Source organism: Cnephaeus nilssonii, assembly GCF_951640355.1.
Source record: "Cnephaeus nilssonii genome assembly, chromosome: 21".
Classification (NCBI taxonomy): Eukaryota; Metazoa; Chordata; class Mammalia; order Chiroptera; family Vespertilionidae; genus Cnephaeus; species Cnephaeus nilssonii.
The window spans coordinates 15,502,027-15,525,598 of record NC_137092.1 but is presented as its reverse complement, the minus strand read 5'-3'; the positions used below and the strand labels follow the sequence as shown (position 1 = coordinate 15,525,598).

General features: G+C 58.4%; 3 protein-coding genes across 10 annotated transcripts; 2 read left to right on the top strand and 1 right to left on the bottom strand.

Moving 5' to 3' along the window:
• Positions 1–242: 242 nt before the first annotated feature.
• On the bottom strand, positions 243–5,366 carry MTX1 (metaxin 1; the record flags this gene model as incomplete). Of its 2 annotated transcripts, none has more annotated exons than XM_079760996.1 (8): positions 5,250–5,366; positions 4,013–4,082; positions 3,796–3,875; positions 1,705–1,797; positions 1,345–1,527; positions 1,145–1,221; positions 558–712; positions 243–457 (listed from the first exon to the last, which is right to left on the bottom strand). In XM_079760996.1, exons 1-8 carry the CDS (start codon positions 5,328–5,330, stop codon positions 243–245), a joined length of 954 nt encoding a protein of 317 aa, XP_079617122.1. In that variant the 5' UTR covers positions 5,331–5,366. The 2 variants fall into 2 exon arrangements, with proteins under 2 accessions (XP_079617122.1, XP_079617121.1); XM_079760995.1 differs by having other exon boundaries at positions 5,256–5,342.
• Positions 5,367–5,796: 430 nt separating this feature from the next.
• On the top strand, positions 5,797–19,378 carry THBS3 (thrombospondin 3). Of its 5 annotated transcripts, XM_079760932.1 has the most exons (24): positions 5,797–6,749; positions 7,790–7,996; positions 8,547–8,803; positions 8,901–9,003; positions 9,821–9,847; positions 10,056–10,138; positions 10,224–10,275; positions 10,402–10,550; positions 10,903–11,043; positions 11,284–11,361; positions 11,723–11,875; positions 12,091–12,201; positions 12,298–12,405; positions 12,723–12,882; positions 13,194–13,312; positions 13,430–13,482; positions 13,771–13,964; positions 14,309–14,487; positions 14,596–14,644; positions 14,818–15,014; positions 15,246–15,418; positions 16,302–16,441; positions 16,529–16,591; positions 19,300–19,378. In XM_079760932.1, exons 1-23 carry the CDS (start codon positions 6,671–6,673, stop codon positions 16,585–16,587), a joined length of 2,871 nt encoding a protein of 956 aa, XP_079617058.1. In that variant the 5' UTR covers positions 5,797–6,670; the 3' UTR covers positions 16,588–16,591; positions 19,300–19,378. The 5 variants fall into 5 exon arrangements, with proteins under 5 accessions (XP_079617058.1, XP_079617060.1, XP_079617059.1 ...); XM_079760934.1 differs by lacking the exon at positions 16,302–16,441; XM_079760931.1 differs by lacking the exon at positions 19,300–19,378 and having other exon boundaries at positions 5,798–6,749; positions 16,529–17,313.
• Positions 17,426–23,407, top strand: MUC1 (mucin 1, cell surface associated). 3 transcript variants are annotated; one of them, XM_079760954.1, is made up of 7 exons: positions 17,426–19,234; positions 19,687–21,194; positions 21,294–21,349; positions 21,487–21,620; positions 21,768–21,889; positions 21,974–22,123; positions 23,082–23,407. In XM_079760954.1, the coding sequence occupies exons 1-7, from the start codon at positions 19,174–19,176 to the stop codon at positions 23,148–23,150; spliced, it is 2,100 nt and encodes a 699-aa protein (XP_079617080.1). In that variant the 5' UTR covers positions 17,426–19,173; the 3' UTR covers positions 23,151–23,407. The 3 variants fall into 3 exon arrangements, with proteins under 3 accessions (XP_079617080.1, XP_079617079.1, XP_079617081.1); XM_079760953.1 differs by having other exon boundaries at positions 19,660–21,194; XM_079760955.1 differs by lacking the exon at positions 17,426–19,234 and adding an exon at positions 19,300–19,404 and having other exon boundaries at positions 19,660–21,194.
• Positions 23,408–23,572: the final 165 nt, after the last annotated feature.

Here is a 23,572-nt window from a genome sequence, read left to right as displayed (position 1 = left end):
AGATGCAGGACTGGGTCCTTGCGGGAGCTATGTCAGCATCAGGGCCGAGCAGCTAAGAAGCCAAGCACAGCGAAGGCAAGGACCCAGACGGCCCCTTACAGGACAATGTCTGATCCCAGTAAGCGTGAGCAGGTTTATTTTCAGGGGACACCCCATTTCTGGCTGCACCGACAACGGGGAGACACAGGGACCTCTGGAATGCATGAGAGTAGAAAAATCAGTCCAGGGAGCATGAGGACGAATCACTCCTCCTCATCTTCCTCAGCCATGCCCAGGGCCCCGGTGCCTGGGGTCCGGGCAGGTGTTGCCCGCTGGATAGAGACAATGCCACTGAGCAAGGCATAGCCCACCATGGCTGCCAGCCCCGCCAACACGGACAGGATCTGGGTCCGGCGCCGGTACGGCTCCTCCTCAGTCTCTGGGCCCACTGGTGTCTGGCGCGGAGGTGGCACCTCAGCTGAGGGATAAGGAAGGAAGGTGGGCAGGGAGGCTCGTTCCTGGATCCCTGCCCACTCTCCCCAGGGCCAGCAACCACCCCGCATCTATCTGCCCCTTACCTCCATCCCAGGGGAAGTAGAGGCTGAGGATGTGGGTGCAGTAGGCACAGAGGTTATGCAGTCCCCGAAGGTGGGCCTGCAGCTTCCCACTGGGCAGCTTTACCTGCAGCAGCAGGGCCAGGTAGCTAAAGACAAAGGCGTCCAGGGAGGCAGGGCTGGAGCAGAGAGAGGGGTGTGAGGGAGGAGGACGGCTTTGGCAGAGGGGGTAGAGATGGAGTCAGAGGAAGAGTTTGCCCTGGGAGGTGGCTCTGGACAGCAGGGACCACTAGGGCAGGAGAGGACACACCTTTCTGGGTCTCCTGTGGCGACGGCCCCTAGGTGGCGCCAGCCTGGCCCCAATGGGACTCTAGCCCAGGGCTGCATAAAGGGCACATTGAGTGCCCCACAGCCCTGCAGGCTCCGCCTGTGCCTGGCGGCCCTCCCACCCTCCTGTACCACTGAGGCAACTCCAAGCCCCACTGTCACCAGACCCAGTGTCTGTCCCGAGGACCTCTCGTCCAAAGCTGAGCCCACCCAAACCCCTGCAGCTACATCAAAACCCGCATCTTCTTCCAAGCCACCTCTTACTCCCCTGGAGTCAGACTCACGCATCTCCAAAGAAGAATTTCTGAGAGCCCAGGCGCTGAGAGAGGAGGGTCAGGCATTCCCGAGCCTCTTGGTACAGCTGCAGGGAGGACAGGGAGGCTGAGGCTGCGGGCACTGTTCCACCTCCCCTCCTAGGCAGTCCCACGCCTGGCCATTACCCTGGGGGCTTCTCTCACACAACAGCACCCTCTCCCAGAGGTACCTCCTTCTCCAGTTCTTCCTCGTTCTCAGGCCTATGCTCCCCGCACAGCAGCTGGAGCCGCTCTATGTGCTGCCGCTGCATGCGGCCAGGCAGGAAGAAGTTGAGGGGAAAGGGCATGGCCTCCGCATACCACTTCCGAGTCACCTCCACATAGTTCTTGGCGTCTATCCAAAAAGTATGGATCTGGATGGGCACATAGGAAGGACGAGGTGGGTCTGAGCCAGTGCACCTGCCTGACTCAGGGTGGGCTCTGATCCCCATGCTGCTCCAAGGCTGGAGGGGTGGGTTGAGGGGTTTGGGTGTGTGTCCCTGGCCCCTCCCCCGCTGGCCATACACCCTGGGAGGTCTGGGCACACTCACCAGCACGGGGAGCAGCTTCTCCTCCAGCAGAGACATGAAGGCTAAGGTGTCTGCCCCTTGCCGGGCGGACAGATCATAATCAGCGTTGTACTTCTGGGGAGGAAAGGCCTACCGTGAGTTGGTGCTGGGGGGCTGCAGGGCGCTTCTCAGGAGCATCCTGTCTGGCACCACCCTCACTGGCCTCTGAGGGTAGCAGAGGGAGAGCAAGGAGTTTTTCCTGCTGAGGCCCCGTGGCCTGGGCCCAGCCAGGAGCCTGTTACTGTTGGCGGACAGCCTGGGCCTTGGAGCCTGCTGGCCGTCAAGATCTCGTGCCCATTGGGGAAGGAAAGAAGGCCCAGCCGCAAACCAGGAGCAGCTCCCAGAGTTTCCACGGAAAGGTGGCAACATGCCTGCTGACAGCAACTTTCTAACAGTAACTTCTCCAGTCCAGGCACCGCAAAGCTAACAGAGTGAGCTCAGAGGCAGGCTGGGCCTCCATCCATGCCTCAGGAACTAGGGAACGCCATCCTCATGCTCCTGGACCCATGGGCCCAGGGCCCCCTGGCTGCTTCTCTCAATGCCCAGCTCTTGGCTATTGCCTCTATTTCATTCCATGGCCCAGGCGCCGCCACCACCACACACACATTCCAGCCGTACCCCCAGGTCTCAGGCTGCCTCATCTTCCTAGGCTCCAGTGTCTGTTGCTTAGCAACCCCCTCCACATTTTGAGTAAACTCTGTCCCCGAATAACCTTTTGAGCATGATCCTTCAATCTCTCTGAGCCTCACTTTCTTCCCTGTGGAATGGGGGTACTGATCTCTTTCTCTCAATGTGGCTATTATGAGAAAACTCTGAGAGCTGGAAAAGGTGTGCTCACACATAAGGCAACATGGCTGTGGCCCAGTCCCTGCCAGGAACTTTGGCTTTTATCTGGATCCCTCTCTACATGCTTCTCAAGCCTCCACTAATTCCCCAGCTCCTTAGTATTTGGGAAAGTAGAAATGGAGAAGAGGGTCCCACTTCTGTATTCCTCCCCCCCGCCTTTTTAAAATAAATTTTTATTGATTTCAGAGAGGAAGAGAGAGGGGGAGAAAGAGAAACATCAATGATGAGAGAATCACTGATCGGCTGCCTCCTGCATGCCCACCACTGGGGAATGAGCCCACAACCCGGGAATGAGCCCACAACCTGGGCATGTGCCCTTGACCGGAATCGAACCTGGGACCTTTCAGTCCACAGGCCAACGCTCTATCCACTGAGCCAAACCGGCTAGGGCGTGTGTTCCCTTTTTTAATCAGACCATGAAAACTAAAAGAACCCTTGGAAAGCATCCTAGCTTTGCCCCCTGGTTTTACAAATAAGGAGCTTAGCATGGAACAGACTGTCGAGTCTCAGAGGGAAGGCGGGGGTGGGTGGGAAGAGATTAACCAAAGAACATGTATGTATATGTGCATAACCCATGGACACAGACAATAGGGTGGTGGAGGCCTGGGGCAGGGCAGGCTATAAGGGGTCAATGGGAGAAAAAGGGGACATATGTAATCCTTTCAACAATAAAGATAAAAAAACAAATAAGGAGCTTAGGGCCCTGACACATTAAGCGACTTGCCACAGGTCCCTTGGTCCAGGAGAGAGTGAGGAACATAGCTTGGGCCTCCCCATTCTTCTTGTAATACTCTTCCAGCTTCCCACCCTGGCTCTAACCCTTGTCCATCCTGAGTCCCATATCCCGCCTGACCTACTCCCTGAAAAACGGCGATGGCCCTTGGAAGTCCCTCTCTGGTCTCACTTTCAAGGGTCTCACCTGAGCCAGCTGCTCTCTTCCAGTCTCCTTTCCCATCCTTGTGTCATCAGCCTGTTCGTCTCTCTCTCCGCCCAGCAGGCAGAGGGCACTGTGCCTCCAGATGCCCCCAAAGTGCCCCAGCGTAATCTCTGGCCTACTTACTGCCTCATACCAACACTGTGTGTGTGTGTGTGTCCCCATCACACTGTTCCTTGAAGCTCTGGGTCCCCTGCATCTAGCCTGGCATATACCTGGGGCTCAATAAATGCGTGTTGCACTGAATTGACTGAACGTTTCTCACTAGCAGTTCCCCTCGCCCGGCCACCTACCTCTTTTCGAAGGTGGGTGATGATCTTGTGTGGTGCTGAGATGACCTCTCCGTGACTGGTCCGAAGGGCAGGCAGAGTTCCTGACATTGAGAAAGAAGTACGCCCACCAGACCCTTAGCTGCCCATCCACCCGTATTTGGACCACATTCCTGTCTGTCTCCTGCTTCTCCCCTTGGACACACCCTTCCTCACCCCCCCGCCCAGGGACACTGGGTACCTGAAGGGCTCCGCCAGGGGTTGGTGATCTTGTGCACCTTGAGTGGGGCACCAGTAAATCTGGCATAGGTCTGCAGGGAAGGAAGCAGAAGGCAGAGAGGCCAGGGACATGGCCCCCACAGGGGAATCAAGAAGAGAAAACATATTGAATACCTTTTATGATATGATCTATGTTTAGTACTTCACACACACATGCCCACACACACACACACACAGGAGGACATTACTTCACAATGGGCAACACAGGGCTCAGAGATGATGGATATATCCATGATTACCAGTCAGCTAGGAAAATCCTTTCATCTCCTCTCCTACAATCCACCTGGGGAACATTTATCCTCAGAAGTGTGTTCTAGCCAGTATATCCCTTTTCTTGGAAAAACTGACCATGTACTTTTTTGTTGTTAATTCTCATCCAAGGATATTTCCCCCCATTAATTTTTAGAGAGAGTGGAAGGGAGGGGGGAGAGAGAGAAACATCGATGGGAGAGAGACATCGACTGGTTGCCTCCCCAACCTTCAGTCCGCAGGTCCACGCTCTAACTACTGAGCCAAACCGGCTAGGGCCGACCATGCCCCTTTTAGGCAACCTCTGTGGCCTGTTCTTACTTATACCTTAGCACCTGAACATTTTATTACACGTATTTGCTGACATGTCTGCCTTTCTATAAACAACCCCAAGGCGGGGGACCAAGTCTTATTTATTTTGCATGCCAATGTTTGGTACTCGGAAGAGGCCTCATACATGCTTATTAAATGAAGGAGTGAATGAGTGAAAGCTCTTTCTACAGAGCCTGGCTGTGGGCCTTTTGGTTCAATAAACAATAAGCGCAATCAATGCTGTTTGGTGAGGAGGAGGAAGAGGAAAGGGAGGAAGAGGAGAGGCTGAGGAGGTAGGAATGCCAAGCCTGAGAACCCGGAGACTGCTCAGCATCCGTAAACATGGCTATGAAGAAACCGCCCAGAGGGAAGTGATCGCCCCAAGGTCACACAGCCGGCAAGTGGATGAGCGAGGACTAAAACCCATTTCCTGCGCCCTCGGCCAGGCCTTTCTTTATGGCTACACAAAACCCAGGCTGCTAAGGCACAGGGCACTGAGCCCAGACCGGACCGGCACGCCCTTCGATTGCCTCAGTTTCTCCCACTTCGCTCGTGCTGGGGAGCCCTGGCAAAATTCGGGTGATCGGCTAGTTAGGGCCCCCTCCCTAGTCCTCCAGGGCGCCAGCACCACCCCTCACCAGTACCGCCAGGCTGTCCAGGTCCACTGAAGGCAGCCCCCAGCCCCCCGACCAGCAGAACAGCTCCATGGGCGCCGCCATCTTGCCCGCCCTCTGTCCCGGAAGCACCTCCCCCCGCGCTTCGGCCCGCCCCCCGCCGCCGCCGCCGCCGCCGCTCGGGTCGCTGGAGGCCGAGGGCTGAGGGAGGCTCCGCGGGAGGTGCGGCTTCCCGTGGCCCGGGCGGCGGGGGCGGAGCTGAGGGCCTCTGGGGAAGGCGGCCGCCGCCTGCTGTAGAGGCGGCTCCCCAAGTTGGGGGAAGGGCTCCCGACCTGGCGCGCCTTGGAGAGTCGGGAACCCTCGGCGGAGGGGATCCCCGAGCCCCCGAAGGAGTGGCAGGCCCGGGAGAAAGGGGTCTCGAGCGCCTGGGCCGGCCCTGGGGGGCGGGGAGGGGGTCTCGCATATCTCCACGTGACCTGACGGCTCTAGGGCCCCTCAGGCCTCGGCCCTGAGCCGGGGCTGCGGGGGGGATCCCCCGAGGCGCATGTTTTCCACAGCGCGTTATGCTTGGAGCCGGCCCCGCGCCGCCTGTCGCCATGGAAACAAAACAGGGGCGGTGGCGGCCGCCGGAACGAGGCCGAGCTAGGGCCTGGGTGGGGGAGGGGAGGTGGGGCTCGCGGGCTGTTGCCTTGGTGACAGAACCGAGGCGCCCCTCCGCTTCATCCGGGTCATGGCCTGTCAGCCAGGACCCTCGGTGTTCCCAGTCTGGCCCCTCTTTCCCTGGTCCACGCTGTCTCTGAGCTCCCTTCCCTCTTTCCTGATTTCCTCACTCCGACCTCACTGACCGCTGTTTTTAGATTTCCCCTCCAGTTCCTGCTGGAAGCTCCCAGGTTTTCCCAGGAATGAGGGAACAGGGAGGTGCAGGCACGTGTCAGGGGACCGTCACTCCAATACAGGGCACTTGCCGTGTCAGAGCAGCACGCTTCCTGCCCTGTGGGCACTCCCTGGGCGCCAGAGCTAGTTTCCACCGCTCCCTTGCATGCCAGCTGTGGAGGGATGCCCACCGTCGGGCACTGCCCTGCCGGGGGTTTCTGCCTTCCCTAACTGTGAATTCCAGAAAACAGTAGCATTTGGTAGTGGCCCCCAGCAAGGAGGTGCCAGGAGAGAGGGAGGCAGCGAGCAAGAGGAGAGGACCGGGAAGGAGGGGCAGTAGACGGGGAGGCCTCCGGGGCCCGTCCCCAGGGCCCTGGTTCCTGGAGCTGGGGATGCCTCCAGGGTGATTGGCAGCTCTTTGTTTCAGCCCCCCCTCACCCGCCTGCTGCCCCCCCCCTGCAACTCCCCCTTCCAGTCCCTCCGCCCCCCCCCCCCCCCCTCCTGCGCTCTCCGCCTAGCCTTTTCCCCTCCCAGCCGCCGGCCCGCCAGGGATAGTGAGCCGGCTGCGCGGCATGGAGACACAGGAACTTCGGGGGGCCCTGGCTCTTCTTCTCCTTTGCACTTTCGCATCTGCCAGCCAGGACCTGCAGGGTAAGCCTGTCTCCATCCTCTTCCATCTTCTGCCTCCTCCCCATTTGCCCTCAGCCTAGTAGCAGGGGACATGTGGGCAAGGGGAGAAGGGGAGAGTCCTGAAATGGAGCCAGAGCGAAGAAATGGTGCATTTTGGCCCCGTGGGAAGGAGTGAACACCAGAGGGTGGTAGGTGAGGGAGTGGGAACTGGCCAGAGTCAGCATGAAGCCAGGGCAGAGGACTCAGGAGCAGGGTGCGAGGGCTGCCTGGCTGGATTGGTGTCTGAGCATCCCCAGGCACCCCAGGATCTAGGAGAGCCGCGTGAAAGTGGGTGCACTGTGGTCCCCTAGGCTTCTTCGTCCCCTAGGCTGCTGGCTGCCCAAGGACAGGGTGGGGGTTGGGACCAAGTGGTCTGGGCTCTCGGGAGGTCTGGGGTGGGATGGGCCTGTGGGTGTGGGAGAGGTAGCTGAGGCAGATGACACAGGCACAGATTCTTCACTGGCTGGAAGGGAAACCACAGATTGGCCGGGACACAGGAGGCGAAGGAGCTGGGTCCTACATTCTCCAGGGAGAGAGCCAGACAGTGGGAGGGTCAGATCCCTCAGTGGGCAGCTGTTCTCATCCAGAGCGAGTGTGCTGAGCCCCCAGGGTGGGAGGAGGGGCATTGGGGTGTAGAAGGAGCCAAAGCCTGCTGTGTAAGAGAAACTGCCTTCCAGTTTTTGTGCTATGGGCACCAGGTGCTACTCCTGCCTGGAATCAGCAGTGACTCCCTTGCGCCACCTGGTGGAGAGGTCTCAGACTTGTGGGACACTGTTTCTTGTTTCCAAATGAGCCTCAGGCCTGTGGATTCCCAGAGCGTGGCAGTAGGCAGTATTGAAGGGAAGGAAGGAATGATATCTTGTCCTCTGATAGCAGCAAGGGTTGCATTTTGAGGTGAACACTGTCAGGGGGCGGGGGTAGGCGGAGGGATGAAGGATGCCCCACCCCTGAGGGCTCAGGGACTTGGGCAGGATTTAGCATCTAACCCCATTCTCTGACCTTGATAATCCCTGCCTGGCCAGTGATTGACCTGCTGACTGTGGGCGAGTCCCGGCAGATGGTAGCTGTGGCAGAGAAGATCCGGACAGCCCTGCTCACTGCTGGGGACATCTACCTCCTATCCACCTTCCGCCTGCCTCCTAAACAGGGTGGTGTCCTCTTTGGCCTCTACTCTCGCCAAGACAACACACGATGGCTGGAGGCCTCTGTTGTGGGCAAGATCAACAAAGGTGACTGGTGGGCATCTCCTTTCCTGCAGCAATGACCCCCTGAGCACTCTCCCTTATCCCCACTCCCATATCCCATATCCCTCTTCTTTTTAATTGGGTTCCACTGGGGACCTTGGACTATCCGGCCGTGCCCAGGCACCAGGGCTACCTGGTATGGGGTACTTAGGAGATACCCCAGAATGCCAGGTACCCAAACAATAGGGTAAGGGCTGGTCTTTGTCGGGATGGAATGTTGTACTTGGGATGCTTGCGGGGAGGGGTCCCCTAGGCAGGGGCATGGAGCGGTTCCTCACATTCTTGGGATAGTTTAGTGGGTACAGAACCAGCTGTCACCCTGCAGGAGATAGAGTGATCTGATGCCACTGAAGACTAAGCAGCTCCTAGTCTTTGAACCAACTTAAAAAACATACGTACAAGGTTTTGACAGATGCATGGCTGAGGAAGGGATCATAGAGACTAGAGATGTGGCATCCAGAAGAGTTGATCCAAGGCTCAACTGGGAGGCAGGGGGTGGGGGACAGTGCCCAGACTGACCTCCCCTCCCGGGCAGTGCTGGTGCGGTACCAGCGGGAGGATGGCAAAGTCCACGCAGTGAACCTACAGCAAGCAGGCCTGGCCGACGGGCGCACACACACAGCTCTCCTGCGACTCCGAGGCCCATCCCGCCCCAGCCCTGCTCTGCAGCTCTATGTGGACTGCAGACTAGGCGATCAGCATGCTGGTCTCCCGGCATTGGCCCCCATTCCTCCAGCGGAGGTCAATGGGCTGGAGATTAGGACTGGACAGAAGGCTTATTTGAGGATGCAGGTAAGGGGGAAGGGAGGACCTGGAGTTTCTGTGGAAACAGTTTGTAGCAGTGCGAGGAGGTGGTAGGTCCTCCCACCCTGTTCTCCTATCCCCCCAGGGCTTCGTGGAATCTATGAAGATGATTCTGGGCGGGTCCATGGCCCGGGTCGGAGCCTTGAGTGAGTGTCCGTTCCAGGGGGACGAGTCCATCCACAGTGCAGGTAACACAGTGACTTCCATCAGCTGACATCCTGGACCCCAGATCACATTCTGTCGTCTTTGGTGACTCACCTCCTTTGGACCTCCCCCTTAACATTCATTCCTTTGGTTCACCTATTTATGGGGCTCTGGCACTGTTACCCCAAATCTCCTTCACCTCTGACTGATCTCCAAACAATAAAGCCATACCAAAAGGTGTGGGTTAAAAAATCTCCCTGTTCTGATAAAAAGACCAGAAAAGAAAAGAAAAGAAATCGCCCTATTCAGGTCAGAAAAATAAAACGATCCAATAGAAGAATAGAACTCGGAGGATGCTAATTGCTTGGTCTTGGTTTTGACTGAGATAAGGGTCTTGGGTCTTTTTTTAGCTCCCATTGGTGCTGTCACCGACCAGCAGTTTCTCTGAGCATGGCTCATCTGCCTGGTCTCCCTGACAGGGATGTTCAGGGGCTCTTACCTAGAGAAAACACCCACATCTCCCACATATTTCAAAGACAGTGCTCTTGAGGTAGAAGCTTGGGAGGGAGGAAATGGAATATATTGTGGCCCTGGCCCTGCTTTGGGTTACCTCACTCGGATCCCTTCATGCCTGGGAACCAGATTTGGGTTTTGACTGTCTGAGGCAACTCCCTTAGAGGGTCCCTCACCTGAGTAAAAAGCTGGTGTTGCTTGCCTGTCACCTCTGACCTCCACCATCTAACACCCCATATCCTTATTCCAAGGCTCCAGACCTTTGTTTCTGTCCTTTTCCTTCTCCCTCTTCACCAGCCAGGCCCCTCTTTACAACTCTACCCTCTGATTGTGTTTTCTTCTCTCTAGTGGCCAACGCTCTTCACTCCATCCTCGGTGAGTAGGCCATGAGGAGGTGGCAGGGCATGAGCGTCCGGAGGAGGACCTAGGCTTTGGCAGCTGCCTGAGACTAAGTCCTCTTCAGTCAGGAATAGGGCGGAATCTAAAGGTGGGGGTAGCAGTAGCAGGAGCTGGCTTATTACCCAAAGAGGGACCAGGGCTGGTGTCCCAGTTCTGAGCCTCTCTGCATCCTGGGCCCTGACAGGGGAGCAAACCAAGGCACTGGTCACCCAACTCACCCTCTTCAACCAGATCCTGGTGGAGCTGCGGGATGATATCCGAGACCAGGTGGGAGCGGGTCAGCGAAGGGGAGCAGACTCTGAGGTGGGTGGCAAATGCTGAGAGCTGACTTCCCCATCCTTGTGTCTGCCAGGTGAAGGAAATGTCCCTGATCCGAAACACCATCATGGAGTGTCAGGTGTGCGGTGAGTGGGAGAGCAGGGGAGGGCTCCAGGTGGAATCACTGTGCATCCCACCCCATGGCGTGGGCCGCCAGTGCCGGTGATTTGAATGGTGACCTCTTGGCGGCTCTGACTGTGCCCTCCCTGCAGGCTTCCACGAGCAGCGTTCCCACTGCAGCCCCAACCCCTGCTTCCGCGGTGTGGACTGCATGGAAGTGTACGAGTACCCTGGCTACCGCTGTGGGCCCTGCCCCCCTGGCCTGCAGGGCAATGGCACCCACTGCACCGACATCAATGAGGTGGGGAAGGGCGGAATCTGGAAGGGCACAGACAGCCGGGGGGAGGACGTTAGGAGGGAAATGTTGGTCGGAAGCAGAGTTACCTGGGGTTTAGGAGAGGCTGGAGACCAGAAAAGAAGTGTGAGAAGGAAGGTAGAAAGCCTGAGGCAAAGACTAAAGGACCACACAGGGAAGGTGTTGGGGGAGTGGGAGTGTGAGATGGGTAGTTGGCAGGGAACCCAGAGGGAGGCTGGACGTGGGGCTCAGAGCACAGTGAGGTTGGGTGGGAAGGGCTGCAGATGGGACACCAGGAGCAGTGGTCCCAGGGTCATAGGAGGGGCCTGACTTCTTCTTCCTGCTCATCTGTCCCCAGTGTGCTCATGCTGACCCCTGTTTCCCGGGCTCAAGCTGCATCAACACTATGCCTGGTTTCCACTGCGAGGCCTGTCCTCCAGGCTACAAAGGCACACGGGTGTCTGGAGTGGGCATCGACTATGCCCGAGCCAGCAAACAGGTCAGGTTGGGTAGAGTGTGTGAACAAGAGAGCTTGGCCTTGCAGGGGCCAGGGGTTTCTGGGTTGGCCTTGGGGCTCTTGTGATAAATGGGCTAGGCTACTGACTCATCTGCTGGCTTTGCATTGGTTTTGGGTCTGGGCTTCAGGTCAGTGCTCACAGTTAAGGCCACACCAGTGCCCTCTCCCGTGTCTGAGGAGACCTACCACAGGTCTGGTTCTACCCAAAGTCTGCCCCTTCAGGTCTGCAACGATGTTGATGAATGCAACGATGGGAACAACGGTGGCTGCGACCCAAACTCCATCTGCACCAATACAGTGGTGAGCTGAACACCCCGAGTGTGTCTGGGGTGGTGGGAGTGTGCAACCCCCTCTTCAAACTTCCTGCTTCCCCTCCTCTTTCCCCGGGGCACTACACATCGTTGGTGTTCTTCATGGACCTGGTTTTGCCCCTTACTAGCTGTGACCTTTAGCAAGTTATTTACCTTTTCTGAGCCTCATGCTCCTTGCTTGAAAAGTGGGGCTATTATCTACTTAGAAAGGTTGCCAGGAGAACCTGAGATCATTGATAGACCTGACATATAGCTGCGTGCCCATCCTACAGCCCTCAGGTGGCTTAGTGCTGGTGCTGGGTGCCTGGTAGGCTGCCCTCTTTCCTGAGACTGTGTTTCCCTACTCGTAGGGCTCTTTCAAGTGTGGTCCCTGTCGCCTGGGCTTCCTGGGCAACCAAAGCCAGGGCTGCTTTCCAGCTCGGACCTGCCACAGCCCGGCCCACAGCCCCTGCCATGTCCATGCGCACTGCCTCTTTGAACGCAACGGTGCAGTGTCCTGCTCGGTGAGCTGGGCCTGAGGCTTAGAAGGAAAAGGCAGAGTCTGGGGATGGGATAGGGCTAGTGAGCATGTTTAGGGGTTGGGATGAGGACCTTCATGGGAAAGGGAAGTTGGCCTGGGCCCAGGAACTGGGTGATGAGAATAGAGCTTGAAGCAGGGGAAAGGGTGGGCTTGGGGGAGCCAGCCGACTGCTAACTGCCACCCTTTGTGTTGCCCCAGTGTAACGTGGGCTGGGCCGGGAACGGGAACGTGTGTGGGCCTGACACTGACATCGATGGCTACCCAGATCAGGCGCTGCCCTGCATGGACAACAACAAGCACTGCAAACAGGTGCCGCGGCAGCTGCCGGCGGGCGCGTGAGCAGGGTGGGCGCCCCAGGCGCGGGCAGGCCAGCACTCGTCCATCCATCTCCTCCCTGGCCTTTAGGACAACTGCCTTTTGACACCTAACTCTGGGCAGGAAGATGCTGATAATGATGGCGTGGGGGACCAGTGTGATGATGATGCTGATGGGGACGGGATCAAGAACGTTGAGGTGGCTCCTGACATTCTGTTCCTCCTAGTCCTATACTTTCCTCCCTGTCTCTGTTGCCTGGTCCCATAACCCTGCTCCCCCTACCTCTGGCCCCTGGCAGCTCTGCAGGAAGGGCTCTAGTACTCCCAATTAGGGAGGCATAGCCTGGTGCCCAGGACAAGGTGGACTACCTAGAGGTTGGGTGGGTGGTGGGTGGGACTGCACCGAGCAGGTGGACCATCACAGGATTGGTGATCGTAGACAAGGGTACAGGGACATGGTGGGTGCTAGGTGGCCAGTGGTTTGAGGGAGGCCTGACTCTTTCCTTCCCACCCCAGGACAATTGCCGGCTGTTCCCCAACAAGGACCAGCAAAACTCAGATACAGATTCCTTTGGTGACGCCTGTGACAACTGCCCCAACGTCCCCAACAATGACCAGAAGGACACAGATGGCAATGGGGAAGGGGATGCCTGTGACAACGACGTGGATGGGGATGGTGCAGGCCTGGGCTGAGGGGGTGGGAGACCTGTAAGAATTTGGATACAGTGGGAATTAAACAGAGAGACTAGGAAGTCTGAGAATTGGGGGAGGGTGTTCTTATGAAAGTCAGCCTGGTGACTTCCTACGGCAGATGTCAATGGGAATGTAAGGCAGGGTGTAAGGTTAGGCAGGGAGAGAGCAGGCAAAAGGGTCAGACAAGATACAGGCAGATTTCCTGAACAGCTATCCTCTGGATGGGAGACAAAGCTCAGGGCTTTCACCAGCCTAGGAGAGTGTGACACCCTTTGCTATCCCCATGTCTTCTAGGCATCCCCAATGGACTGGACAATTGCCCTAAAGTCCCCAACCCCCTACAGACAGATAGGGATGGGGATGGCGTGGGAGATGCTTGTGACAGCTGCCCTGAAATGAGCAATCCTACCCAGGTACAGGGGAATGGAGAGGGCAGGGAAGGGGTGGGGGGACCAATGGGTGATGGAAAGTGGTCAGGTCACCCTCTTCAGGTGTCAAGAGGAGATGGTGAGAGCAGTTCCCTCTCTCAGACAGATGCAGACAGTGACCTGGTGGGGGATGTCTGTGACACCAATGAAGACAGGTAGGGTTTTGGCCAAGAGATAAAAGATCTTACAGGGGATACTTAACTTTTCTCCAGCGTATTCTCAATTCTGTGGTTTAGCCCTAATTCTCCACTGCTGTTGAACAGGAAGTTATTCCTGTGGTCTGTCCTCCATTTCTACTTCTGGACCTTCACCTCACCTGGCTGACTGTAAGGGGTCTGGCTGAACAGAGGGTACACCTCATACCTCAGAGACTCCTAAGCAGGAGACAAGGGAAGGACGTGGTACCTTTAGAGCTTTTATTTGGTGCCTCTTCTTCTGGGCAGTGATGGAGATGGACATCAGGACACCAAAGACAACTGCCCACAGCTACCCAATAGTTCCCAGCTGGACTCAGACAATGACGGGCTTGGAGATGAGTGTGATGGGGACGATGACAATGATGGTGTCCCAGATTATGTGCCTCCTGGTCCTGATAACTGTCGCCTGGTACCCAATCCCAATCAGAAGGACTCGGATGGTAAGGCTAGGGTCCCAGAGGATTGGACTGGTGTGGGCTCTGCCCATGGAGAGGTGGTAGACTTGCTGGGGAGTTAGAAAGGGCAGGGTGGGGAGAGAGGTCAAGAATGCAAGACCTACCCTAGCTGGTTTGGCTCAGTGGATAGAGCGTCGGCCTGAGAACTGAAGGGTCCCAGGATCAATCCTAGTCAAGGGCACATGCCTAGGCTGCGGGCTTGATCCCCAGTGCAGGGCATGAAGGAGGCAGCCGATCAGTGATTCTCTCATCACTGAAGTTTCAGGTGGTAGTGTTAGCTGGTGGCAGTGGCCACGGCATTCCTGAGTGCCTAGCTCCACTCTTCCCAGGCAATGGCATTGGCGATGTGTGTGAGGATGACTTTGACAATGATGCGGTGGTCGACCCCCTGGATGTGTGCCCTGAAAGTGCAGAGGTAACACTCACAGATTTTCGGGCCTATCAGACCGTCGTCTTGGACCCTGAAGGGGATGCTCAGATTGATCCAAACTGGGTCGTGCTCAACCAGGTACTAGGGCAGTGGGCTGGGTGGGTGCTGTCAGACCAAACTCCCAGGCAGGGCCCAGGTGGGTAGCGCACCTGGATCAGGTCTTTCTTCTTTATTGCCCATCACCAGGGCATGGAAATCGTTCAGACCATGAACAGTGACCCTGGCCTGGCAGTTGGTATGTGCGGGATACCCAGTTCAATGCCCTCCAAATAGAGGAATCTGACAGGGGCAGAGGGTGGGGACAAGCTGGCCACATACAGCAGGCATCCCTTCCCACCCCCAGTGCACAATGGGCCACTAGTAGCTTTGCTGCCCTGATCTTGATCCCACACCCCCACCCACCCCTAGGATATACAGCCTTCAACGGTGTGGACTTTGAAGGCACCTTCCATGTGAACACAGTGACCGATGACGACTACGCAGGCTTCCTCTTCAGCTACCAGGACAGCGGCCGCTTCTACGTGGTCATGTGGAAGCAGACGGAGCAGACCTACTGGCAGGCCACACCTTTCCGGGCTGTTGCCCAGCCTGGGCTGCAGCTCAAGGTCCCACAGCTGCCCAGATTCCCCAATCCAGGACCCTTTCCCAAAACCTCCCCCCCTACCTGAGTGGGAACCCTCTTACTCAGACACTGGGTCTGGAGGTGGGCTCCCCGGGGCTTCAGAACATTCTCCTGACCACCTGGACTTCCTTTCCCACCTGTACTTACCAGCCTGTTGTCTCTGCCCTCATTTGGTTCCTGTGGTTGACCCGCTGTCTTTGCCAATGCCCTTCAGGCAGTGACATCAGTGTCTGGCCCAGGTGAGCACCTCCGGAATGCCTTGTGGCATACTGGCCACACCCCTGACCAGGTACGACTGCTGTGGACCGACCCCCGAAATGTGGGCTGGCGTGACAAGACCTCCTACCGCTGGCAGCTGCTGCACCGGCCTCAAGTTGGCTACATTCGGTGAGGGGACAGGCTGAGCCCTCCTGAGGGACCCCGGGCTCAGCCTTTCCTTCCCTTTTAGGTGGGACTCACCAGTGACCCCTCTACTCAGTGCCTTGGTGCCATGGGCCCAGATTGGGACCACTTCTCTCCATCTCCTCTCTCACCACAGACACGCTGCCTCCGCCCTGCTTTCTTCCTAGCATCAGGCAGCCTGGGCTCTAGTGCCACGGACTATTGGCAATATTGGGCAAGTCCTTCCTGTTCTGTGCTCCATTTGCCCTCAGTAAAACAAGGGCATCTCTGGGAGCCTCCAAAGCCCAGGCCAGCCTGTGGAGAGGCACATCACATCCAGCCCTTTCACTGGGCCAGCCCAGAACCTGCCTCCTCAAGGCGTCTGACCTCAGTTACACACGCGCAAACCAAGCCCTTCACAGCTCTTCAAAGCAGAGCTGGGGCCTCTTAGTTCAGCACTTTGTCCCGACTGCATTTCCTAGTTGGTGGGGATGACAGGGAAGGGAGAGGAAATGGCCAAGAGCCCAGAGTCCAGACACTTGGGTTGGTTTCCCTTTAAGGTTCCTGGGGCTGTGGGGCGCCAGGGCAAGGGATAAGGGAGGGGTAGACCAGAGCCTGGGAAGCGGGTGACTTCACCCCCCAGCCCATTGTGTTCATCGTCATGGCAACCCAATCCTCGCTTGGAATGCGGCTGGTGCTTTGAGATGCAAAGGGGGCTGGACAAAGAGCCAGGGGCCCCAGGCCTGAGAAAAGCACCCCCTTCCCTCCCCTTTCCTTCCTTCTCTCAGGCCTGGTGAGCTAAGGGGGGTTGGGGATGAGCAGGGCCCCAGCATAGTGGCACAGTGCCCACTGGTACCCTGGCACCAACGGAAACCCCTATCCTGGACAGAGTGAAGCTCTATGAGGGTCCCCAGCTAGTGGCGGATTCTGGGGTGATCATTGACACATCCATGCGAGGGGGGCGTCTTGGTGTATTCTGCTTCTCCCAAGAAAACATCATTTGGTCCAATCTCCAGTATCGATGCAATGGTGAGGCTCTATACCCATATCAGCCTGACCTCTCATGCCCTCATGGGAGAGTCACATCCTTGACTTTAATCGTTTCTCCTTCCTCAGACACAGTTCCCGAGGACTTTGAGCCATTCCGGAGGCAGCTGCTCCTTGGAAGAGTGTGAAGAGGTGGCTACCAGAGTCAAAATCCTGATTTTAGACCCTTTGGCCTTGGGATCCATCCCCAAGGCCCCCAGGTCTAATCTACAGCCCCTCAGCCAAATGCACACCCTCCTCTGGCACCAATCAGGAGTTCAGCCCCAGAGGAGTGGTGACTGTTGAGGAGATGGGAAGTTTTCAAGGGGCATTTCTCAGGCGCTAACCCCAGGAAAGATAATAGCATATTACCATAAAGTTCCAGTTGTTTTCTAAGCCAGTGCAGTTGCTTATTTTAGGGATTTTCCGGGGTAGTGACCAATGAAAAAGGATCCTGAGAAGGGTAAGGGAGAGGGCTGGTAGGATGGAAGTTAGAGGAAGTTTGGCTGAGTTTGGGGCACGGTGAGGCAGGTGCTGGATGAGGGTTAGGTGAAGGATGGGGCTGGGGTAGGTGAAGGATGAGGTGCTGGTCAGAGGGTGGTTAAAGTCCTCCCAGCCCCACTTACTTACGATGGCAGCAGCGACACTCCAGTCAATAGATGGGTCAGGATCGAGAGCCAGGAGGGCTGGGGCTGCCCCGCTCGGGGTAAGCGGGGGGCCGGGGGGCCGGAGGGGCCGGAGGCCGGGACGAGTGCAATATTGGCGGGGGAAAGAACAACACTGCACCGCGTCCCGTCCCTCCCGCCCGCCCGGGATCCCGCTCCCCACCGCTTAAAGCGGGACCAGCCCAAGGACCCGGAGCGCTCTGGGAAGTTGAGTTCACCTGGGAGGCCAGAGAGACTTGGCGCCCGGAAGAGGGTGAAGGGGATGGTAAGGGGAGGTGGGGGGAGAGGGAGAAGGCCGAAGGGACGACAGTGGTATCCCGGAAGGCCGCTTTCTGACGCCGGCGTTGTGCGCGCTTGCTCTTTAAATACTCCGACTGCACGGCGCGGAGCTGTCACCATGGTAACGCGTATCCCAGCAACTGAACTAAGGGCTGTTGCCTAGCAACTCCAGGGTTGAAGTTTTGAGGCCGCCCACCTAGATACTCGCGCGTTCTCTAGAAGGCGGGTGCGGGGCTTCCCCGCCCCTCCCACCCGCGCCGGGGCGCTGACGTCCCGCCGGGCGCCGCACAAAGCCGCGCCAATCAGGTGGAGAGCTGTTGTCCCACGTTTCCCGCCGCACCGGTCTGTTTAAAGTTAACTTTTCAATCTGTATTCGTTGGGGCTAGGAATTGTTTTCCTAACGCGGATGTAGCTGCTTCCGTTGGCCGAGACCGCAACCCAGCACCTCCGGCTGAGGCCAGATACCCTAAATTCCATGTCCCGTGTGAATTCCTCTCTGGTCCCAGATATTTCTGTCCTTTAATCTATCTCGGTTCTCCAAAGTTATGCAACCTCAGGCACTTTTACCATGTGCTTACCTGCTCCAAATACCACTCTGCTCCCCAAAAGATAGTTCACGGCCCCCCAATACCATTCTGTGTCCCACCTATTAGCTGACTCCTAAATACGTAACCCGTCCCACCGCCCCCCACTTTTCCGATGTACTTTCTTACATACCTCGCCCACTTTTCCATGGACCTCAGGATCACACCCACTGAGCGCCATTTCCTTCAGACATCGCCCCCCGCGCCCGAGTCCCCTCCTAAAGTTCCCAGCCTCCGTCGACGGCACATTGCGTTCCTCCCCTTCTCTGTCCCAGCCGCTGACTCTTCTCCCTGGGGCGCCGCCCTCCCTAGCCTCTCGGCCCCCAGTTAGGCAGCGCCGGCGTCCGACCTCCCCCCACCCGGGCAGCCTCCCAACCCGCCCGGGCAGGCGTCGAGGGGCTCCGCGCGGCCACTAGAGGGCGGCCTGCCGCTCCCGGGGGAGGGCTGGGAAGGAGAGACCCTCGAGTTCGGCGGCTTCGTCCTTGTTTAAGTGGAAATTTCTTCCCCCGCTTCCTTCTCGGGAGAAAGCCAAGGAAGGAACTCAGTCGGCTGGAAAGTCCGGCAGGGGCGGGGCTGTGTGTTTCGGGGTAGAACTGCAGAACGGGACAGGGAGCGGTTCGCAAGGTGGGGCTGTTCCGGGAAGTGGTGGGGGGAGGGGGTCCAAAGCCAACACCTAGTCCACTCCTTACCAACCCCCCCCCCCTTTTCTTCTCAGCCCCCAGAGTGGGGCTTCAAGGGCCCCCGCGGAGAAGTGGAGTGGGGGACTGAGGGTGAACTTCCCAGCCTTAACCTGGCCCACTTTCCCTATTACCTTTCTAACCTTGGCTGTTGCTCTGGAGCTAAAACTAAGGCCTTGGGGACCCAGGTCCCAGGCTCCCCCACTTTTACACACACACACACACACCGCCTTCTGGAGCCAGGGAGTGGTTGGTGAAAAGGGGAGGCCAACTCGAGAACAAACAGGTTGTCAGAGAGTTGAATGATTGGAGCCCATGTGCCCTACCTGAGGGGACCGGAATGGCTGGGGAGGAGGAGGAAGAGATAGGAGGTAGGGAGCGGAGGAGGGGCGGGGTTTTGTCACCTGTCACCTGCTCTGGCGGGTGGGGGGAGGCCCAGTATAAAGCAGCCGGCACCTGTGCTGCTCCACCTCACACGCAGTGCCTGCTCGGATCTGTCCTGCCCCCTCCCCACCCGGGCCACCGCCACCATGACACCAGGCATCCAGGCCCCCTTTTGCTTCCTGCTGCTGCTCGTCCCAGTGCTTACAGGTGAGGGGCGCCAGGTGGGGAGGGGCTACCCGCACAGCCTTCCTGTGGGTTTTGTCTCCTGGCAGGTGGCACCCCACCAGGCAGGAATTGCAGACAGGTGGCCTAGTCTGTGCCAGAATAAAGGAGACAGGCTCAGAGACGACCCCCCAGGAGAATGGGTGCCAGGGCAGGTGAATTTCCTGAAGAGAAGTCCAGGGTGGGGGTGGGAGTGGGAGCGGCCGGAGAGGTAAATCTTAGGCGTGGAGAATGGCTAAACCGGGAGCAGAGGGGTGTGGGAAGAGAGGGGGGCTGCAGCTGGGAAGGAGGAGGAGGGCTGACTCCGGCCTGCTCCCCAAATCCTCCTAGCATTATTTCTCCAAATGCTAGAGGACGTATTTCCTCCTTGTTCTGATTTACCCCTGAACCTCATTCTCAATTTCTTACAGCTCCTCCCCCCGCTCCCCCCCATACAGTTTCTACAACCTCTGGCCACACAAGCCACACGGGAAGCACACAGACTGTGACTGCCCAAAGCAGGCCAATGTCCAGGTTCTCTGACAGCAGTTCTGTGAGCACAACCAGCAGCTCACTCCCCACGCACAGCCCTGCCTCAAGCTCGGCCACCACTCCAGTCCACGGTGCCACCTCTTCCCCGACCACCAGCCCTGCCTCAAGCTCGGCCACCACTCCAGTCCACGGTGCCACCTCTTCCCCGACCACCAGCCCTGCCTCAAGCTCGGCCACCACTCCAGTCCACGGTGCCACCTCTTCCCCGACCACCAGCCCTGCCTCAAGCTCGGCCACCACTCCAGTCCACGGTGCCACCTCTTCCCCGACCACCAGCCCTGCCTCAAGCTCAGCCACCACTCCAGTCCACAGTGCCACCTCTTCCCCGACCACCAGCTCAGCCACAGTTCCAGTCCACGGTGTCCCCTCTTCCCCGACCACCAGCCCTGCCTCAAGCTCAGCCACGACTCCAGTCCATGGTGCCACCTCTTCCCTGACCACCAGCCCTGCCTCAAGCTCGGCCACAGTTCCAGTCCACGGTGCCACCTCTTCCCTGACCACCAGCCCTGCCTCAAGCTCGGCCACAGTTCCAGTCCACGGTGCCACCTCTTCCCCGACCACCAGCCCTGCCTCAAGCTCAGCCACCACTCCAGTCCACGGTGCCACCTCTTCCCCGACCACCAGCCCTGCCTCAAGCTCAGCCACAGTTCCAGTCCACGGTGTCCCCTCTTCCCCGACCACCAGCCCTGCCTCAAGCTCGGCCACCACTCCAGTCCACGGTGCCACCTCTTCCCTGACCACCAGCCCTGCCTCAAGCTCGGCCACAGTTCCAGTCCACGGTGCCACCTCTTCCCTGACCACCAGCCCTGCCTCAAGCTCGGCCACAGTTCCAGTCCACGGTGCCACCTCTTCCCTGACCACCAGCCCTGCCTCAAGCTCGGCCACCACTCCAGTCCACGGTGCCACCTCTTCCCCGACCACCAGCCCTGCCTCAAGCTCGGCCACAGTTCCAGTCCATGGTGCCACCTCTTCCCCGACCACCAGCCCTGCCTCAAGCTCAGCCACCACTCCAGTCCACGGTGCCACCTCTTCCCCGACCACCAGCTCCTCAAGCTCGGCCACCACTCCAGTCCACGGTGCCACCTCTTCCCCGACCACCAGCCCTGCCTCAAGCTCAGCCACCACTCTCGCACACAAGGGCACTTCTGCCAAGGCTACCACCTCCCCAGTTGGCAAGGGCACTCCATCCTCAGTTCCCAGCCACCACTCGGATACTCCGACCACCCCTGCCAGCCACAGAACCAGGACTACAGCCAGGAGCACTGATGGTAGCATAGTGCCCCTCACCTCTTCCAATCGGAGGCTGTCCTTCTTCTTCCTGCTCTTTCATATTCTGAACCTCCCGTTTAACTCTTCCCTGGAAGATCCCAGCACTCTCTATTACCAGGTGCTGCAGAGAAACGTTACCGAATTGGTGAGTAACTGCCCTCCCTCCACGCGCTCCTTCGCAGCAGCTTCAGAACTGCTCGAACCCACGCACCAAACTTAGTACCTACTCTCTCCCCCCCCCCAGCTTTTGCAGATTTATAAACAGGAGAGTTTTCTGGGCTCCTCTGACGTCAAGTTCAGGTACGGTTCTGGGTGTGGACTCTGTGTGGGGTGGGTACAGGTTGTCGTGACTGTGGGGAAGGACTGGTACGCTTATGGCTGGGGGAAGTACCAGAAGCTGGGACCTGCACCTGAACTGCTCATTTCCCTGTGAGCAGGCCGGGATCTGTGATGGTGGAATCAATCCTGGCTTTCCGAGAGGGCGCCACCAATGCCAACAACGTCAAGGCACAGTTTGTTCAACGTGAACCAGCAGCAGACAGACACAACTGGGTCATCTCAAGAGTCAGTGGTGAGGCCACTGTCCTTGCCTCAGGCCAGCACTCTGCGTCTGGGGCCGCTCACTCTCCAGCACCCGGATTCCTGCTTCTCCCCGGGTGTAGCAGGGGGAGGGTCGCCTCCTTGGGGAAACCGCCCTGATGACTGCTTTTCCTTTCAGTGGATGATGTGTCATTCCCTTCCCCCTCCCGGCCTGGGGCCGGGGTGCCCGGCTGGGGCATCGCCCTGCTGGTGCTGGTCTGTGTTCTGGTGGCGCTGGCCATCATCTATCTCGTTGCCCTGGTAAGTGCTCAGTCTTCAGCCCTAACCAGAGTGCCCCTGCCAGAAGGAACTCCGTGGCCCCCCCTGACCTGCTGTCTCCCCCAGGCGGTGTGTCAGTGCCGCCGGAAGAACTGTGGGCAGCTGGACATCTTCCCAACCCGTGATGCCTACCATCCTATGAGCGAGTACCCCACCTACCACACCCATGGGCGCTATGTGCCCCCTGGCAATTCCAAACGGAGCCCTTACGAGGAGGTGAGCCCGGGCGGGCCCCACGGTGGAGGGAGAAGAGGCTTTGGCTGGGAAGGGGGCCTGCAGGGGTAACTTGGAAAATCCAAAGACCTTAGAAAAGGTGAGGAGTGACATGAAGTAAGCAGTGGGGGGCCTGGCGAGGAGGTGGGTGGAGGTCAGGAGAGTTCGAGGGGAAAGGCCTGGGGAGACCATGGAAGGAAGGGGACCTCATGAGGGAGTGTCCCCACAACCAGCATTTCCAGGAGAGCGTTCGCTGGTCAGCCGGACTGGGGCACGGCTGTGGCTGGGATGCCCAGAGGTGAAATGGGTGGGCACCCTTCACACAGGACTTACAAGGAGTGAGCACCTGTCCCCCACTCTTCTCCTAAGAATGGAGGGTAGGTTGAGGAATGTTGGGGGGGGGGGTCTCCGATTCCAAGGCTGAAGTCTCACCAAGCCAGGTGAGCCTGGGTGGGGTTCTTGGGAGTCTCAGGGAAGCAAGGACCCCCCCCCCTCCTCCCCTCTCCTCGCCCTTCTCCGCAGGACCTAGTAAATAATTACTTGGTCACCTGGGCTGGAACTCCAGGTGGGGGAGGGGGACTTTTCTTTTCTTGACCCCATTTTCCCACTCCGGGGACTTCCTTCTCCCAGTTTTACACAGATGAGCACACACACCTTCTTGGGCTGGAAGAGCAGAGAATGGAGGGAGATGGGGTGGGGGGGCACGAGGGGACTGCAAGGGGGCTGACTAGAACCAAGGGGAGGGAGTGCAGGGAGCAGAGGGAGGAGGACAGGCCCTGTTTACAGTCACCTGGCTGCTGGTGGTGCCTGGCAGGTGCTCTCTCCAAATTAACCCTTCGAGAGCTAGGCAGGCTCCCAGACCACTGCCCCAGCCTGGGGGGCCATCCAGGGGCCCTGGGGTGGCAGCTTCTCCCAGGGAAGCTTCTGCCCCTCAGCCTGGACCCCTTCCCCCCTCACCCAGGTTTCTGCAGGCAATGGTGGCAGCAGCCTCTCTTACACGAACCCAGCAGCCACTTCTGCCAACTTGTAGGGGCGCGTTGCCCGCTGAGCATCCAGCCAGTGGCCTCTGTCATGGTCTTGGTCTTCGCCACCAGTGCCCCCTCCCCCTTTTCCTGGACTGGCGAGCTGGGAGTTCCAGTGGGCTGCTCGCAGCCTCCTGCACGTCCCTAACCCGTCTCAGCCCTGGGGAAGCCCATCCTGGCTCCTGGGGATGTGCCTGGGGCAGTGGCTCCAAGACTGGCCCCAAAGCCCCCAAGCGGGAGTGGGAACCTGTACGTGGCTGAATAAAACGTGGGCCTCCTCCGCGCTGGCTCTGACTTCTGATCTGTCACCTGTGACCCTCAGACAGGAGGGGAGATCAGGATGTATGTGTGCGGGGGTCTGGAGGGGACTTTGGGGGAGGAGGCAGGGAGGAAGGAAGGCAAGGAGCAGGGTTCCTTTGGGCAGCGGGGG

Bases quoted from the DNA above. Each gene is read 5' to 3' on its own strand.
- THBS3 (XM_079760932.1), top strand. From the start codon at position 6,671: ATGGAGACACAGGAACTTCGGGGGGCCCTGGCTCTTCTTCTCCTTTGC. The intron at 8,804-8,900 runs GTAAGGGGGAAG...CTATCCCCCCAG, and splicing joins AGGCTTATTTGAGGATGCAG to GGCTTCGTGGAATCTATGAA. The intron at 12,883-13,193 runs GTGCAGGCCTGG...CATGTCTTCTAG, and splicing joins CAACGACGTGGATGGGGATG to GCATCCCCAATGGACTGGAC.
- MUC1 (XM_079760953.1), top strand. From the start codon at position 19,174: ATGACACCAGGCATCCAGGCCCCCTTTTGCTTCCTGCTGCTGCTCGTC. The intron at 21,350-21,486 runs GTACGGTTCTGG...CCCTGTGAGCAG, and splicing joins TCCTCTGACGTCAAGTTCAG to GCCGGGATCTGTGATGGTGG. The intron at 21,621-21,767 runs GTGAGGCCACTG...TTTTCCTTTCAG, and splicing joins GGTCATCTCAAGAGTCAGTG to TGGATGATGTGTCATTCCCT.